The sequence below is a fragment of the Lonchura striata genome, chromosome W, assembly GCF_050655825.1.
Source record: "Lonchura striata isolate lonStrDom1 chromosome W, ASM5065582v1, whole genome shotgun sequence".
Lineage (NCBI taxonomy): Eukaryota > Metazoa > Chordata > Aves > Passeriformes > Estrildidae > Lonchura > Lonchura striata.
In genome coordinates, this window is record NC_140743.1 from 16,372,884 (window position 1) to 16,392,643 (window position 19,760).

Genomic DNA, 19,760 nt, shown 5'->3' on the forward strand with positions numbered 1-19,760 from the left:
AAATACAGCAGATCAGTTACCTCTGGTACTACTTATTTACTGAAAATGAACAAATTGGGGAATAAAAAAAGATGGTTATAGAGAGCCTTTGTCCCCTTTGGATGGTTCAGAGTGCTTTTCTCCAATGTGAATTATTTGGGGAAATGGGTTATTTGAACCTGTGAAGCTTTCCAAATTCTGTGCGTTGGAAATAAGTAATTTGAGAGAGGTTGCACATGTAAACATCTGATAGCTTTATTTGAAATAAAGGTTTGGAATTTTATCCGTTTCAACTGAGATCTTTCATTAGTTTCATAGCTCTGTTCTGTGAGAATAAACAGAAGCCTTAACTTTTAAGAACATCCATTGTTACATGTTTTTTAGGTGGTATCATGGAAAACTCGACAGAACAATTGCAGAAGAACGTCTTTGGCAAGCAGAAAAACCTGGAAGTTACCTTATTCGAGAGAGTGATCGGAGACCGGGTTCATTTGTGCTTTCATTCCTTAGTAAAACAAGTGTCAATCATTTTAGGTGAGAAGTAAATGTTTTCTTTTAAAACACTGTAACTTATTTATTTGTGGATTTAGAATGTAGTACGGTATAGAAAACAATTGTATTATAAATTAAATATTTTTTACTTTTCTTTTTATCCATGTATGGTATAGCTCTTTGCTAGGGTTTAATTGTTTTAAACCATGCTACAAAAATTCCTTTACAGGCTGAAGAATGAAAATGTGAGGAAACCAGCATTATCAGGATAGAAAAGCTTGTCTAAAGCTGTTCTGACTAAATTTACAGTAACATGCAGGCTTCTTAGTAGTAATTAGATTGTTTGAAGTCTATTCCTCAGATATTGCAGCTTAAAGAACATATTTGAATGTCTAAGTCATAGCAAATCAGTGTTTATAAGATAGCTATAACAAGGGGAAACAGAGGTGATATGTTTAAAAATATGAGGATTTGCTAGAATCAGCTTTCAGTCTATGTTAGAATTAGTCGTTCTAAATACAAGTATCCATTTATCTGAAATTGTAACTGTGGTTATTTTACCATTAGCAAGTTATAGACATTAATTTAGTCTCATTTGGTGTAAATCAGATGTTCTGGGAAGCACTTGAATGTTAGTCAGCATGTAGTGTGCTGCAGTGTAATGTTCATCTTCACAAAATACAATATCAAGTGCGTCTTCAGCACTAGAAAAAAATCTTTGTCAGCTATCTAGATAACAAGAAATAAACAGAAAACAAATTTTCTTGCAAAGCAAACATATAGCATGCACATGTTTTCATCATGTCTGAGCTAACAATTCATGCTTCTCAGCTATAGTGATTCTTGTAAGGAAACTGATTACTATGTAACTGTAGTAGAGAATGAAGTTATGTTAATACTTGTTTTTTAAGTTTTCAAGAGTCTCATTTTTAATAACTTCTACTTACTGTAGCCAATATCAGGTGTTGAATGTTGGTTTGTGTCCACCATAAAATTGTTTCTGGCATCTCAGAAAATGGGAAGCCATTAAATGCTACTTTCTAAGAAAGGAATCCTTATAATATTTTCAAATCTTAAATAATATTTTCTTCTTGGATCCATTAAATATGTAAATTATCTGAAGGAAACTAATTTGTCTGCTGATACTGGTATTCATAGAGCAGACCTGCTTTTGATTTTACTTGTTGACTGCAGAGTGTATATATTTTTTGTTACTAGAAGGGCAGATGCCACACTCATTTTTCCAGCCTCAAGATTGACAGTCTTAAAGTTAATTCAGGCAAATATAGGGATGTGCCCCCTGGGTCCCATAGACTGGAAGTGTCACTTCCACCAAAGCTTGGTCTCTGCCAAAAATGAGTGAAATTTTCATTGCTTGACAATTTCCCTGTTATTTGTTTCCTAAAAGTGATATTCCTCAGATTGAACTTTCCTTATATATTTCTGTTTGACTAAAATACCAATATTGTAGGTGAAAGTTCTTCAAATCCCCCTCCCCCCAAGTTGTATATGGGCATATGCTCATGCAGCATATGATTGACAGATAGTGTATGAGTCCATCAAAATGAAATTCTTTTTGGCTGTAGTAGTATATTTTTTGGTGAGTTGCTGAGTGATATAAAATATTGGGAAGGAAAATATTTATATTTTCATCTTGCCCTTCAGAATTTTCTGTAATTGAATGGAGGTTAGCACATGTGATGTCTATCTACAAGAATGGCCAGAAAGAGGATTTGGAGAACTACAGGCCTGTCAGCCTGACCTTGGTACCAGGGAAGATTATGGAGCAGATCATCTTGAGTGCCATCACATGGCACATGCAGAAAAAACAGGTGATCAGGCCCAGCCAGGATGGGTTTATAAAAGGCAGGTCCTGCTTGGATAAACTGATCTCCTTGTATGACAAGGGGTGACCTACTTAGTGGATGAGGGAAAGGCTGTGCATATTGTCTACCTGGACTTCAAGTCCAGTAAAGCCTTTGGTTGAGTTTTCTACAGCATTCTCCTGGAGAAACTGGCTGCTCATGGCTTGGACAGGTGCACTGTTTGCTGGATAAAAAACTAGCTGGATGGCTGGGAGCAGAGAGGTGGAGATTGGAGTTAAATCCAGTTGGTGGCCAGTCACCAGTGGTGTTCCCCAGGGCTCAGTACTGGAGCAAGTCCTGTTTAATATCTTTATTGATGACCTGGAGGAGCAGATCAAGTGCACCCTCAGTAAGTTCACAGATGATACCAAGTTGGGTGGGAGTGTTGATGGGCTGGAAGACTCTGCAGAGGGATCTGGACAGGCTGGATCGATGGGCCGAGGCCAGTTGTAGGAAGTTCAACAAGGCCAAGTGCTGGGTCCTGCACTTGGGTTATGACAATCCCATGCAACACTACAGGCTGGGGGAAGAGGGGCTGGAAAGCTGCCCAGTGGAAAAGGACCTGGAGGTGCTGGTCAACAGCCAGCTGAATATGAGCCAGTGTGTGCTCAGGTGGGCAAGAAGGCAAATGACATCCTGGCCTGTATCAGGAATAGTGTGGCAAGCGGGACTAGGGAAGTGATTGTCCCTTTTTACTAAACACTGGTGATGTTGCACCTCAAATACTGTGTCCAGTTCAGGGCCTCTCACTGCAAGAAAGATATTGAGGTGCTGAAGTGTGTCCAAAGAAGGGCAATAAATCTGGGGAAGGATCTGGAACACAAGTCTGTCTTATGAGGAGCAGCTGAGGGAGCTGGGGTTGTTTAACCTGGAGCAAAGGAGGCTTATGGAAGACATTGCTCTCTAGAATTACCTGAAAGAAGGTTGTAACCAGGTGGGTGTTGGTCTGTCTTTCCCAAGTAGCAAGTAATAGGATGAGGGGAAGAGGCCTCAAGATGTACCAGGGGAGGTTTAGATTTGATATAAGGAAATATTTCTTCACCAAAAGGGAAGCATTGGAACAGGCTGCCTAGGGAAGTGGTGGAGTCACCATCCCTGGAGTTATTTAAAAGGTGTGTCGATGTTGTGCTTTAGGGGCATGGTTTAGTGGTGGATTTGGAAGTGCTAGGTTAATGTTTAAGTCCCATTATCTTAAAAAACCCCATGGTATTAAAGGTTTTTTTTCAAGCCTGATTCTATGATCCTAAAAATTATTGTTTTGACACTGCAACAAAGAGTTCTGGTGGAAAGTATGACATTTTTCCAATTTATTACATAATTTATTGGAAACTGTTTTTAGCATTCTGTAAGCTTCATAAAACTGATAATTTCACAATTTTTTACCAAAAAAATAATAGTTTTTCAGTAGGTCAAATGTCTTGTTCATTTTTTTTTTCTCTTGTGTAACTAAAGAAATAGTTCAATCCCTCTGTCAGTATTTTCTCCCTTCTCAAAGTTGCTTTTCCAGGTAGCTGTTAACATTTTTAGAGAGTGAGTTTGTAATACTGTGTTTTGAACATAGACAGCCTGCTTTAACAATTCAGCGTCATCCTCATTTCCTTTTAAAAAAAATCCCAAACCCAAACCATCCCAACTGTTTGTAGCAAAAGTTCTTCTGTCAAACTTCCTTTTCTTTATTAACAGGATTATTGCTATGTGTGGAGATTATTACATTGGTGGACGTCGCTTTGCTTCACTCTCAGACCTAATTGGGTATTACAGTCATGTGTCTTGTTTGCTGAAAGGGGAAAAACTATTCTTTCCAGTAGCACCTCCAGAGGCAAGTAGTAGAATTTTAAAATGTAATTTACTTAAATATTAATATCATTAATCTTGCATTTGATAGTCATAGTTTTCTATGAAAAAAGCCTTGTAGATGGCTTCCCCTAGTTCTAGACCTATCTCAGCATATGGTGAAGTATAATGAATATATAAACAAGGTTTTACTGATAGAAACTAATAATAAAAAAAAATAATATTACTGTTTTCTAGCAAAGATTTTGGAATACACATCCTTGAAATAACCAAAGCTCTTGAAAGCTATTTCTTTCAAGTGACTATCCTTAAGACAATATCAGTAATTATCAGTATGAGTAATGCCCCCCTCACCCCGAATAAAGATGTTTCTGAATGTTAAATTTTCAAAAATTTCCACTAAGAGGAAGTAAGTTGTAAAGTGCTCTTTCATGGGAATTACATTGTTGGTAATTTGATTTTTGGAGATAACATGAATGATAATGTTACAGGCTAGAACCAAAATGAAGGCTTTTGTAGATAACTTTAAGAATTGAGCATTTCCAGCTCTTACTATTTTTGACCTTTTAAAAACTTAAAACTAGCAAAGGGATACAAATTGCTATTACCAGTCTTTTGCCTCAGAATAGCATAATGTTGGGGAGAGGAAGCTACACTAGAATGAAAGGGAAAATTAATATCTTTGAACTCTTCTCTAAAACTGTAGCCTGTGGAAGATAGAAGGAGAGTTCGAGCAATTCTACCTTACACCAAAGTGCCAGAAACTGATGAAATAAGGTATGTTTTAAAAATAGGTAGAAGCACATGTGAAATTCTTGGATTATTTATAAAACTTAATGATTTTGGTATATGTTCACTATGCAAATACTTTCCAATTGCATCTTAGACTTAATGCTCTGAGAGGTTAAAGGTATGATGCCTGCATTTTTTTTTTCTTCCACTACATATATTATGTGGAAAAGATGCAAAACCAACAGTCCTGTATCTAATGGAAGAACATATACTAGTTGCTTGGAATTAATACTGCCTTCCTGAGATATCAGTTTTCTTCCAGATGAAAAACAAAAAGCCAGATTTGAAAGATGTTTGTAGTAATTTCTGATGAGACTGTCTTGGTTTCCCAAGTTGATAGAACATGCTGGTGTAATTTGGAATAAGGTCCTTGATAGGACTATTAACCTAAGATTATAAAGTATATGACAGCTTTATATACTCATCAGGGTGAAAATTTATCCAGTCCATTCTGATATCTATAAAAAAACACTTTGAGGATATTCATCTTTGAGAAGACCTTCTTCTAAGCATACAATAAGGTAGTAAGACAGGAGGGAACTCCCTAATTGTATATTGAAAGTAGGGCTTCTTTCTATTCTTATGCATAATAGGGTCAATCAAGTCCAATAAATGCCTAATTGCACCTACCAACTTAAGAGGAAAAAGTATTAAAAGTATTTCATTACTCTGCCATGGTAACAAGAATCATAGGAAATTGTAAAGTTCTATGTGTCTGGCTGGGTTTCTGAGATCTGCATGGTAAAATAGTCTGTTCATAGCAAAACTGGTACAAAGTACACTGTTTTAGGTCAAATTAATATATTTTACTCCTGTAATGTACTCTTGAAGATGTTATGTATTTCAGGGAATCTTGAATTAATTTTAATGTAATGATTAATATTTAGAAAGCTTGAAGCATTTCAAACAATAACAACTGATATAAGATGGCTTTGCTGTCTATTGTACATTGTTAAAATTTAGGTTCATTAGTAGCTGAAGTAATTCTAAGTATTTTCATTAGGCTTTATTTATTCTTACTTTTTACTTTGTGCTCAAGTTAATGCATTTTTTGTTACTCTGTCACAGATGAATCATTAAATGAAGTCATTGTGGGGTTAACTAAAAGGGTTTTATTAATGATTAAACAAATATTAAATGGTAATTAATACTGTTCACTCAGAGTGGGTGCATCTATCCTGAGAGCAAGAGATGTTCAGTAGAAAATTGCTATCTAATTTTGGTAGTTGATGAACTTCAGTACTGTGTAGCTATTGCCTGCATCCCTGATACATCATTTGACTTGAATGAGAAGTCCCTCTGTGCTCCAGTAAAAGGTTTTCATATGACCTGATGTTATGGTTTAACCCTGGCCAGCAACTAAGCACCAACAGACACTAGGGCAGTAATTTTCCTGGATGGATGCCTTTTTTGCTGCTGTTTTTTCTTGCACTTCTTGTACTTGAGCTTCTAGTCTCCATGTAGGTTCACCATCCCACTTCCTTATGTCCTCCCCCTGGTCATGGCAGATAGAACCACAAGGTGGCATGTGATGTGTGTCACTGATAAACTTCTCCTTGAATACAAAAAGGTTGACTCTTAATAGCCAAGATGTTGGTCACTATGGGTGAGGAAGATTTATCCTTCTTTAATTGCTGGGACAATTGTTGGAACAATTTCTCCACAGCTGAGATCCAGGGAGGAAGTGAGATTCTCTTTGAATTCTCAAGTTGGCTGGCCAATCTAACCACAGTTGTTGCTTTTGTGTCTCTCCAGCTCATTGATGCCAGGTTGTTCGTGTACAGTGTTAGTGCACTTCATACAAACTTTCACCACATGGGCCATGTGCATGGGATTTCACACAGCTCGTTGGATACCTGGTTGTCATATACCTCCACCACAGTTAATTCCCTCAGATACTGGATACCTCCCCCAGTGGTGGCCACCTTGCTTTGGGAATTTGTAGGTCCTTCCTTAATGAAATATCTGTCCACACTTGATGAAAGCTGCCTCTGAAGATTCCTGCCCCTTTTACAATCCTTTTGTCAGTGACCTTATTCCTAACAAGGGATCCCAGCTGTTAGGTTTCCTTACCCTCTAATTCTTGATGTTTGGCTCCAATATCCCAGCATCAGAATAACTAGCTGACAATTTGTTCACCTGATTGATGGCTTCACATCTCTCACTACTTGCTTAGGGATAGGGATTGTATGGTTTCTGTCTCATTTATGATTTAATTCTTTCCTCTTCTGTTCTTGTGACTGCTCTGCTGCTGCCTCTTAGGAGAAGCAGCTTCATCCCTTACTGAATGAGCTGACTTCCACTTTTTTTCTTTTTAGTTATAGAGATGACTGATATAGTTGAAGGTTGGCTCTCTGATTAAGTCACAGTGTTGTGAGAAATGACTCTCACTTTAAAAAAAAAATTAAAAGGTTTATTAAACCTTAACAAAAAATACAACAAAGGGCAGAATAAGGAAAAATTACAGCACTGGGAGCCTCCATGATTATCAGCCATGTGTTCATCTATAAAATGGATGTTCTGCCTTTTATACCCTTAGCCTCTCCTAAAGTTTTGTCGGTCAACTCTTTTTCTTCTGTCCATTGGTGGAGATTACTTTCTTACATTTTGATTTGGAGGTCAAGTGTTGTTGCGCCACGCCTCCTGGTAACAAGCTGGTCCTCTCTAAATGCCTTGACTACTGACGCTATTAAAAGGGGGAGGGGAAAGAGGACTATGGGAGGGCATATTACAATAACATCACTATACATCTTAACATACACATAATAATCATCCCTTAATTGTGAGAGCCAACTATTATATTACTAATTTATAACAGTGTCATTTGGTATGTTTTCAGATCCAGAAGACCCTTTCCTTGAAGGTGCTGAACAGTTCTAAACAGTGTTGGTTGGTGCAGGCCAGGCCCCAGTAGAGTGTGATAAGTTGTGCCTCTTTGGAATATCTTTTTTCAAACATTCTATTACTTCATCAGGATCTGGGAGTGAAGTCTTAGACCACTGGAGGTGACAACCTTTCTAGATACCTGCCCATATTTTCCTACATGCCTTGTGTCCTGGGTAACCCAAAATGTTATTGTTTTCTATATCTATCTGTGCCCAAAAATGTTACTGTCTCCTTAAGGCCTGGCAGCACAGCCAGAAACAGAATCATGAGGTCAGGGGGTTGCCTGGGCCATTAAAAAAAGTCAGAGTTGCTCAAGCAGAGCTCCCTCTTGCATTTTGGCTCTACTTGCAACAGTAGCAACCTGAAAAGCTGCATTTCACAATCAAAAAGTGTTTCAGAGTGAAATTTTCAACACATATTGGCAGTACAAAGCTGGAGCTGGGCTGGGGTTGGGCCACCACTCATTCGTGCTTGAGAGTCCATTTTCTTCTCCTCCTCCTCATCAGAACAGGACCCAAGACAGCAGCACCAACACCGGCACAGTCCAGTGGGTAGCAGGAGGTGGCAGTAAGTAGCAGCATTGACCTCACAGATGCCAGCAATTCCCATCTGCCATTAGAGCTGATTTGTAAGCTCCTACCTTCCCATTTTTTTGTTCCAGGGGGAAGGTTGAGCCGAAAAGGGTTTGTCTGCCATCTTTTCCCTTTGCCTCCCCACACATGGTTTCTTGCAGAGGATGCCATCTTAGGGAAGGGGTTACTCTGCCATTTTGAGTTTCTCTTTGTTCCTGAGGTATCTGCAAGATTTAAACAACTTTGTAACTAGTACCTATTACTGTTATTTTTTTGCCTGTTGCTATTTTGGTTTTTTTAGGAAACTGCTATTTTTTCACTTATATCTACTCGTATTCATTTCTTCTTATTGGTGGAAAGGGATTGGTTAAAACTATAAGGGGAAGTGTCCTGGGGTGACTTTATGATACTCAATTGTATCCCCATTCATCTGTTGAGCCCAGAAATAAGTTTTGTACCTTTAAGACTGGTTCTAAGAGGGACGAGGGGGGAGAGAAGGAGTGTGCAGCTTGTTTTCGGGAACTGCACTAACTCCTCCACATCCTTCTCCTGGACTGTGGTGTCTGCAGAATGGACAGATGGCAGGAGAGAGCATTCCTTTGGTTTTAGATAGTTTTTAGCTAGTTGAGGGAGAGAAATTCCCTGGACTGTGGTTTTTCTTTTTCTTGGAACTGTTTGAACCTGCTCTGGACTGAAAACTCAGAAGAGCACCAGGAGCTCACACCTGTGGCCCACCGGGGCCTGGCCTGGGCTGCAGCATTTCTAGCATTGGAGGGACTGATAACAGACTGAGTGAGCTAAGCTGCCACCCATGAAGGGGACTTTCTGAGTTTGTAATCTCTTTGGAGTGACAAGAGGTTTTATTGTTTAATATTATTCATTTTTTTGTGCTGGTGAATGCTTTACCTGTTAAATAAACAGGTTTTTTTCCACTTTTCTCCATGGAAATCTTTCCCGAAGCAGTTGGGGGAGGGGCCACTTGAATTTGCTTTCTAGAGGAACCCCTTTGCAGGTTTTCTCGCAAATTTGCCCTAAACCAGGACAGGAGGTAACTCATTTTAGAGTGTCCACCTCTTAAATTGTGTTAAACCAAGACACCTTGCAACCCATAACCACATTGCCGTGGCATCTGGGTGATATTCCTAAATTGCTTGTTAACCTTGGAAAAAGCCAAAACAATTTCCTAAGAAATACCAAAAGGAATATTTTCATTACCCAGGAATGTTTAAGATACTGAAGAGTTGTTATAACAAGAGAGAAAACATCATATAAGAATGTGGTGAAGGTGCCATTCTCCATTTCCGCCACGAAAATCCTCTTGGTGGAAGTGTAATTGTTATTTGTCTCTATGAGACAGTTCCTGAAGTACAATAATGGAATCAGTACAGAGCCCAAATAGCAGATTAAGCTCAAGGCTAGTGTTTTAGTAATAAATATTCCAGCACCACTAAGTGCTACAGAGCACAGAAAACTGCAAAAGCCAAAATCAGTCTTTAACATATACAGTAAAAAAGGGAGCATGGCACAGATCAGATAAACTAATGTTTAAAACAGATAAATCAATATTGGGACCAGCAACTGTTAACAGATATAAGTTCCTTCTAATACCTTCTGGAAAAATCTGTTATCTCAAACCCTTTGAGGACCCTGTTGGGTACCAGAAAGGACTGTTGTGGTTTAACTCCAGATGGCAGCTAAGCATCCTACAGCTTCTTTCTCCCTCTGTCCTGGTAGGATGAGGGAAGAATTGGAAGGGTAAAAATGAGACATCCGTGGGTTGAGATAAAGACAGTTTTAATCATTAAAAGTAAAATTTAAAAAAAAATGTTGTAAGGGAAAAAACCCACCCACCAACTGACAAAGAGAAAGGGAAATAAAATCCAAGAAAAATGAGTTATGCAAATGAAAACAGTTGCATACTACCAATAGACTAATGCCTAGCCAGTCCCCAAGCACACTGTCTACCCCTCCATAGGAGCTACTATGAAGAAATTTATTCTAGTGAAAACCAGTATACCTGAGTTTGGGATTACACTTAAGGAATAATTTATAATAACCTTCCAGTAATGAAACTCCTTTGAATGTTTTAATGCTTTATATTTATACTCTTATTTGTAGTTATTTGCATGTCTTCTCAAGGAACTGTTCTGTATCTTCTTTTTAGCACTTATCTTCATAGCCAAATACTTAAATAGTAGATATTCCATAGGCTTTTGTTCTGGTTTGAAAAAAAAAAACAGAGACTCCAAGTCAGAAATACAATTTATTAGGAAAAGTGAAAAAAGAAAACAAAATACATGCAATAATACAAAAGAAAAACCACTGACAGAGTCAGAATACAGCCTGACACCCTTTTGGTCAGGGTGTTGGTAGCAGTCCAAATTGGAATGCCTGCAGTCCTCCTGGAAATCCAGTGGAAAAGCCTCAGTCTGGTGTCCCAAAAACCCTGATTATATCCAGTTAGGAATGCTTGGCTCCTCCTTCTGGGCAGACCATCTCACAATGGGATGTTATAGTTCTTATAAGTCATGCAGTGACATTCAATAGTCCATTATCTGCAGATGCCTCCCCCAGGGAGAATTTGTTGTAAAAGAGATAAGGAAAACTGTCCACTTAACAGAAGACAACTGCCATAGAGATGGCAAATGGAATACATCTTGCCTTTCAATCTGGGACAGCTTTATTATACAAATTTTGGTTTTGGTAGAAATATTTTTTTTTTACTATTAAGGAAATCTTTGATTGATTTTACCTGTGCTTAGTATTTGGTCCCTCTCGATAAAAGAATGTTACTACCTTCTAATGTTGTGGTGTTTTTTGTTTTATGCATCCTTAGCATACTTTATCTATTAGATTCTAAATGAAAAATAAAGAAAGATTAATGTTCATGTGATATTCATACCTGTTGCTGTCGCGGCAGGACGGGAATGAGAAGACTGACTCAGAAGGCTGCTGAGAGTAAAACTCCGGTTTATTCAAAATACACCGCTCTTTTATACAGAGCTTCGTGAGGACCAACTCCATTGGTTCTGAAGTGAAAACTACTGACTCCATTGGTGCAAAGTACTTGACACACAGTGATAGAACTTAACTATAAACAATGTGAACAACAAGAGAGATAAAGAATTATTTACATTCTTCTCCAGCTCTTTCCCAGGCTTCTGCCTGGCTAGAAACTCTCAGTTTCTCTCTTTGACTGATTCTGAGACCCACACATACCTACTTAAACTGTGTGAAAAATGCACATGGTGTGCTTGGGATACCAATAAATATATCTTTCATGGTCAGGTTTTCTCAAATGTTTTTCTGAAACTATGCTCAAGAATTCACTGTGTTCATTAAACTTTGTATTATGATTGTACTTTTAACATATGTCTTACTGTAACTCTCTTCAGTTTCCTTAAAGGAGATATGTTTATTGTGCATAATGAATTGGAAGATGGCTGGATGTGGGTTACAAACCTACGGACAGATGAACAAGGTCTTATAGTAGAAGACCTGGTAGAAGAAGTGGTAAGTAATTTTATATTCAAATCTGTTGCAGAACTGAGATTTGATTTTTATTTTTTCTTAGTTGCGTGTGGAAGTTAACATTGAAATTAAACCAAACTAGTGTCATTTAGCTGCCTGACTTTTTCTACTTTTCTAAACCTTCTTGCAGTATTTGAATCTGCCAGCTTTTAAGTAGTTTAACAAATCATTAAGTCTAATTTAATATCCAAAGTACCTCTTCTTGTTATTCAAAAAAGCTCATGTGCAAATGAATGATACTGTGAACTTTTTAAGCAGTTTCTTAAACTCACCAGTCCTGATAAATAACTTGCTAGTCATTCAGTTATATCCTTTTTGTTTGTTTGCTTGCTTTGAAATATTCATAAATGTATAGACTCAAATTTTACTGTATGTCTTTGGTTTAGTTTTTTTTTAAGGGCCAAGTGTGGATATCAAAATTCTGATGAGTTAATTATACCTAGAAGGGCTTATGCTGTCAGGAAGCTAATCGGGTGACAAAGATAATTGATTTACTGCAGGATAAGAGATTATTTAATGGGCAAAAACACCCACCACACCCTCCCACATGCTTTTTTTTCAAAGTAGTTCACCATTGCTTTGGAGTCTTAATGATGTTTGCTTTGCAGTATATGTATATTGCTATTAGTAAAGTTTGCTTCACCTGTTCTCACATCTGTATCAGGATGTGAATGGCTAAATTAAAATGGTAGTGTTAGAGTATCTAACTATACATTTCTACATTAGTGGTTGACACTCACAAAATTTAGATTTAAGTTACTACATGTAAAGAAGGACTTGAAGAGTAACAGAAACAATCCTTTGAAATAACGTGTTATGGCTGAATTTCCACTGAATTCCAGTGAATGAAGCTGAAAACCTCTTTACATGAACTATGCAATAAGCCATCTAGTTCAAAAATGTCTTGGACTTGTTAGTGTTATTTCTACAGAAGGTCTTAACCTATGAAGTTTACTTTTCTAAACTCAAGCATACTGTTGTCATGTACTTAATATGTTAATTTTCCTATTAGGGAAGAGAAGAAGATCCACATGAAGGCAAAATGTAAGGATTTTTTGGTTTTTATTAAAAGCGAATCATAAAACAACTGTTTGTAAACTTTAGCTATGAGATTGGGAAGGTGAACCGAAGTTGAATGTACTTGTTTTTTAATCTTAAGACTTTTCTTCTATTCTTGCTGTTGAAGTTGCATAGGTCATTGACATGGAGTCTTGTATTAGTTATGCCTAATGTTAATGGGTTTTACAGTGAAAATCTTGAATGAGTCTCTGTGATCACTTTACCTAGAATTTATTCACTGGAGGATGTGGTGTCTTCTGATTTGTGGGGATTTTTTATACACATACAGTTTATCTTAGAGGTAACCTTTTTTCAGGTCTGCTCAGCTCTAACTGCAGGAGAGGGATCAAAGTATCATTTAGAGGAATGACAGTGTAATAGTAACACTTGATATTAGCCTCATGTGCTAGCACTTTAAATGAAAACCAGGAGACACTAAAATAACTTGTTTGCAGTGAATTCCGACTTGTTAAATAATTTAAAAAAACTAATAAAATTTACAATTTACAATGAACAATTAATTGATACAGGAAACTTGATTATTATATGATTTTCTGTTGTAAAGATGAGCAGTGAATGAAAGTTAGAGAAAATTTTTAGTAGCTGGATAACTTCATCTGTCCTCTATTTGCTTGTAATAATTGCAGCTTCTGCTTTCTGTATTTTTTACCCAGTTTTCAGTCTCCAAAGGACTGATGTTAGAAGAAGGCATTTCTTCTGGTGGTGTTTTCTTGGTTGTTTGTTTTTGTTCCTAATAGGGGAAAGAAAATTGTTGATGTGTGGCTTCAGTTTACAGGTTTTCAAAGTTGTGCTAGTCATTTTGGTATAGCAGCATAACAGTAGTAGGGATGCCTTCAAATACAGGAACTTTTTTTTTAAACAAAGTAGTTTGTAACGAATCTTGAAGCTTGGATACTCAATTCAGTTGCTCACATTGCTCAGAAGAATCCAGGGGAGGCAAGGATTTCTGTAAATATTCCAATAGCCAGGGATTTTCCTGTAAAGGTAGTATAGAAAGCAAGTTAGAACTAGAGCTCCTTTTTATGTGTAAGAGGCTTTGTTTTACACAAAATCACAGAATTGTTAAGGTTAGAAAAGACCTCTAAGATCAAGTCCAACCATCAACCCATTAGCACCACCATATTCACCACTAAACCATGTCCTCAAGTGCCATATCCATACATTTTTTGAACATTTCCAGGGATGGTGACTCCTCCACTTCCTTGGGCAGTCTGTTCCAATGCCTGACCACCCTTTCCATAAATAATTTTTTCCTAATATCTAATCTAAACAACTCCTGGTTCAACTTTCCCTTTAAGGCCCTAGTTTGGTCCCATTTTGGGCTATTTCACAGAATCATTTGAGTTGGAAAAGACCTGTGAGATCAAGTCCAGCCTTTAACCGTTCACCATCTTGTCAACTGGACCAGAGCATTAAGTGCCACATCCAGTCTTTCTTGAACACCTCAGGGAGGGTGATTCCCACCTCCCTGGGCAGCCCATTCCAATATGTAATGTATCAGTGATTAATTAACAGATGTCAGAGCCTTAGATGTCACAACTACTAAAAAAGAGAGCTGATAGTCTTGCTTTCTAACTCTTCTCTTTATCTTTAAGATGGTTCCATGGGAAGATCTCCAAACAAGAAGCTTACAATTTGCTGATGACAGGTACTTTTATTTCAGATGAAAATACAGTGGTAGGGGAATGAGACAAATTAATCCTTTGAGACTGCAGGAAAACCGTTTTTTTCTTCTGTATGAACATATGAGCATCAGATCTGTGGTTGCTACTGCATTGGAAAAAACCTTATGGCTGAGCATTGAGGGTTTTTTTTTATGTTCTCAAGTAAAGTTAGTTTCAGAATTCTGATTGAAATAGCTAATTTTCAAAAAATTTTTGTAATATACATAAATATATCTTGGGCTTCATTAAAATACTGGGGAGAAAATACTGTTCACAGAATCACAGAATATTCTGAGTTGGAAGGGACACACAAGGATCATTGAGTCCAACTCTTGGCCCTGCACAGAACCATCCCCGAAGAATCACCATGTGCTTCAGAGTGTTGTCCAAACACTTCTTGAACACTGGAAGGCTTGATGCTGTTATATACTTATGGGAGAATGTATTAAACTTTAGTCTCCTCATAGAGGAAATAATTTTTAAAATGAAAACATCACAATTTCAGACTCATACTGTCAAATAACATACCTTAAATAGGAGAGCAAAAATATTTAGTTTGTTTGAAAATATTGTCAAAACTCATATGCACACCATATGCTCTTGTAAAGAGGTGACAAATTTTGGGATAGGTTGTCACCGACAGCCAAATGATTTGACATTAACTTTGGCAGTTTAGTACTACTTCATCCTTTTTCGGGGAAGAACAGGGATCACTGTTGGAGCTTAGATCAGACTTTATCCTTTAAGTGTTCAATTCTTGCTAATTTGTATAGAAAGAGCTTTGATAAAAGCTCATAAGTGACACTAAGTAACAGTTAATAATGCTGTATTATTATATCTTTTCAGTTGGTCAGGTGTGCAGTTTTCTTGTGCGGCCTTCAGATAATACACCCGGTGATTATTCACTTTATTTTCGGACCAGTGAAAATATTCAACGTTTTAAAATATGTCCAACATCAAGCAATCAGTTTATGATGGGAGGCAGATATTATAATAGGTAAGTTTTAATAGTTGTGTGTATTTTACAGCTCTGTAAGGAACTTGTATAACATATTGCTGATAACTTACTGATATGATCATAAAGTTTCAGTGTTTCTGAAGGATATACTAGGAGTTTTAACTAACTTGCTAAGCAGTTAGTTGTAACTAAGTACATTCTAAAAGCCTTCAAAAGCTTAGGTGTAACTTGTTTCCTTTGAAGTATTTTTTTCCTTCTGTAAATTATTTTCTTTACCCTATGCATTGGATTATGACATGTAATTAGGAGAATGCTGCATTGTCTTGGAAACTACTATTTGTAATAAGGAGTTTTGTGTATATGAAATGGAAAAATTAAAATATTAGTTTTATTGGAGACATTCAGTAGGGATTTTAAAGTATAAACAATAGAAGTGGGTATTGACAACAAAGGGAAAAATTACCTTTATTGTTGAAAAAAGTCATTAAATTAATAATCTTAAAATATCTGAATATTTTGGTCAGAAGTGCAGATAGTGAAAGCTCACCTTTCTCTCTTAACTGAGGCCACTGTCTGTCACAGGATCAGAAATTTTCTAGATTTGTTCACCTAGAACCAGGGAATTCTTCATCCCAATAGAGAATTTCTCTAAATTCCAGCTTGGCTTCTGAGTGGGTAGAGATCCAGCAACTGGTGTGTCTGAGAAAATGTTGACGTCTCCTAACTAAGAAGTTCAGTGGACTTCTTCATATGATTTCAAATAGACAATGGTTTGAGACTAAGCAATTGGAACCTTATTAACCTATATATATATATATATATATCCCACACACAGACTGCTTGAGTATCTTGTACATTAATCAGTCTGGCCTCCAGACATCCTCATTGAAAATCAAGCTAGCTTCAGTGTCAGCCTTTGAAGATAAATCCTCTTTTGCCCATTCTCTAGTTACATAGCGTATTGGGAGAATGATAGACTTCAAACACTCTGGGTGATGTCAAACTAATTAGCAAATTAGTGGAAATCTTATTAGTCTCAAATGACTTTGCAGTATTAGAGAGTATAGCTCCAGAAACTTGCTGCAATAAGTTATTAGTTCCCACTGCTGGATTCACTAGAGAAGATTCTTTCCTTGACATTGGATGGAAAAGAAGATGAAAAGATTAAGCACCACTAAATTATGATAATATGCTTTTAGAGGGCTTTTTGAATATTTTGGTACCTAGGTTGCAAAGATCTTCCTCAGTGTGAACTACTTGACTTTGAAAGACTTCTAGTTTTAGTTGAATGTTTTGGAGAATTACTAATATACTCTTATATACTCTTAGGCTCAAATTCTGTCCAGTTCATATTTACTGACAGTTGATAGACTTCTTGAAAGTTCAAACATGCAGGATAATGATGCAAAATGGACGTGGTAACTGCCCCAAATTATTTACCATAAGATATACTGCAGAGGGCAATAAATGAGAAGCAGAAAAAAAAGGAATAGCTTTCTGTGGGCTTCTTAATTCTTGTATTGGTTTATTTGTTATGAACCCTGGAAGAAGGAAATATTTAAATATGTGAAGACTAAGGAGGATTGTTGTATGAAACAGTCAGAAGTTGCTGAAAAGCATCAAATGGCATTAAATTCAGAACATAAATATAGGAAGTATGAGTTTCTGCAAGATAATGAAATTATTTATGAGCATTTCTTGGGGCAGAGAGAACATCTGTGTTTATTCTTCATAAAAAAGAGTTTGTCTTCAAGGTGAAAAACTAAAGGTTGAAGATGTGCTACTTCTTTAAATGCATGTGTTAAACAGTTTTCATTGATCTTTTTTATAATCTATTTCTTTAAATGCTCTGAAGGTATCTGCTTTAAATCCAATACAAGCAATAGACTGGAACACTGGAACTTTAAAAAAATCATCCTTGGTAGTAGTGTTGTTTCTCTTGAATATTCTTCTCTTGATGCTTTAGTGATTTTAAGTGGGATTAAAAAAATGGATAAAATAAAGCCAATCTTTTTCTGCAGAGTATTGATTACAATTATAGTCACAAAAATTATAGAACAAAGTTTTCCATAAAAAAGTAGCAGCCTGAAGAATAGTTAAGAAACCAACTCAAAAGCTGACTGATGTTTTATTTTCCAGGTAATGTAAATATCCAGACATGGGACTGGAACCAATATAAGCAATGCTATGTATCAGACTATATTCCAAAAGCCAGCCAACGTTACTTTGGGTGATCATGGCAAAAAATTCCTGGGTACATCTTGGGAATCTAGTGTTCTGTCAGGCATAGGAAGACTACTTTTTCTACTAGCCCTCTCCATTTGCATGTTCACCCACTATTCTGCATATAAATTGCTCAAAACTTCTATTGATGAATGTTATGGTTTGACAGTGGCACAATGCCAGTGCCCCCATGAAAATGTAATCTCTCCATTGAATGCTGTGAAGTGGAATCGAGAACAGAGCAAAGCAGGCCCAAGCTTAATAACAGGAAAAAAACTTTCTTAAGCTACTACTACAAAAGAAAAAAAGAAAGGAAAAAGGGAAAAAAAAAAAGCACACAAAGATCAAAATGAAAACTTTGCAAAACATTCCTCCTCCCACCACCCAACTCAAACAAACCACAGTGAGACACAATCTGGACCCCAATCAGGTTTCCACCCTCCAAACAATCGATACTCAGCCCATCGAGGGAACAAAGTCTCTCCTGTGCCACAGACCCCCAAAGAAACACAGCTGGAACATCCTGTGTTTCCATGTCACACATGGCACTGTCCGGAGAAAAGTTTGCCATGGTGACCCTTCTCCTTTCCATGCACAGTGCTCTCACCACCAATGCATGGATGGACAGACTGCTTTTAGGATTTTTCTTTTCAAGGATGTCCTGCCAAGAGGGGAGAAAACAACAGTTCAGTTTTTCATTTTTTGGGACCACAGTCCCCCCCATTTTCCCATTTTCCCCTGGGGCCGAGGGTCCAAGAACAGATCTTCTTCTCTTCTCCTTCTTTTGAGGACAGGGGCCACCACCACAAACCCCCTAACTTTTTCTCTGTTCACTCCACTTCTGTCTTTTCCCAGCTGAATCAGGTCTCTTGACTCACTGGCATCCTCCCAAAATACAGTCTCTTGAAGGAGAAGATTGGTTCAGTTTGTGGCTAACACGGAAAAGTCCAGCCAAAAGCCACTCCTTGTCCCCCTCCCATCTAGAATTTTTCCTTCTAACATCCCAGGGTCCAAGGTGTCCCTCTTCCTCTCTTTCAAACCGAGGAGGGGAAAAAGAAATTCACAAAGCTTTCATTTCTCAAGGAAGGGTTAAAAGTCCGAACTCCCAGGATGGCTCGATGCCCAGACTCCGGCAACTCCCACGCACTGGGCACCTTGCAGCTCCCCCCGCTCCTCCTTCCCCACAGTGAAATTGCTGACAAGACTGCTGCTGTTTCTTTCTTTCTCTCTCTCGGGAGAGAAACTCTGGGGGGGGGGGGAGGGGGAACGGAGACATCCCAGATTTCTCCACCCTTCCATCTGCAGGGAGTGAGCCCGGTTCCAGTCCCTCCACCCTTGGGGCTACCTCAGTCAGGCCATGGGCCTTCCCCTCCCCCACCCAGCCATGGCCGGGCGGGGGGAGGCTGCACTGCGTGCTGACCGGAATCAAAGAGAGCGAGTTCTCCTGGGAATTCTGCTTTTAACCCCTCTGTATTCTCAGAGGCATGTCCACCTTCAATTGGTCAATATCCAAATTGACCTTTTCCTTCCGGAAAAGTTATTTTTCCATGTCAAACCATGACAATGAGTATAGCTAACAGACCATATTTTCACTCATATAAAGATTTGCTTTCCTTATTTCTTACATAATCTCTACAAAACTGACATTCTGTAGTCTTTTAGTTGTCTATTTGAAGGTCCTAATATATAGTAAATGTGAAATACATATTGAGTGAATTAATTTGACTAGATATTGAAATAATATTTTTCCATGGACTTCAGTAAAGCATGTAACTTTTGTGATCTTTATGTTTATTCCATGGACAAGATAGGTGACTACTGGGCTACTTATCACTAATGAAGCCACATCTTGGATACTGTGTTCAGTCCCGGGCCCCTCACTACAAGACACATACTGATGTGCTGGAGTGTGTCCAGAGAAGGG

The 19,760-nt window shown here is 37.7% G+C and overlaps 1 protein-coding gene across 2 annotated transcripts in view; it reads left to right on the forward strand.

Annotated features, from left to right (window-relative positions):
- The window catches only part of LOC146763111 (ras GTPase-activating protein 1-like), a 206,642-nt gene that overhangs the window by 69,659 nt on the left and 117,223 nt on the right, over positions 1 to 19,760 (forward strand). For both annotated transcript variants that reach the window (XM_085571163.1, XM_085571164.1), the window contains exons 2-8: positions 364 to 513; positions 4,020 to 4,155; positions 4,837 to 4,907; positions 11,776 to 11,893; positions 12,924 to 12,955; positions 14,587 to 14,639; positions 15,502 to 15,652. In XM_085571163.1, the coding sequence (XP_085427289.1) occupies positions 364 to 513; positions 4,020 to 4,155; positions 4,837 to 4,907; positions 11,776 to 11,893; positions 12,924 to 12,955; positions 14,587 to 14,639; positions 15,502 to 15,652 (711 nt within the window). The remainder of the gene's footprint in view (positions 1 to 363; positions 514 to 4,019; positions 4,156 to 4,836; positions 4,908 to 11,775; positions 11,894 to 12,923; positions 12,956 to 14,586; positions 14,640 to 15,501; positions 15,653 to 19,760) is intronic.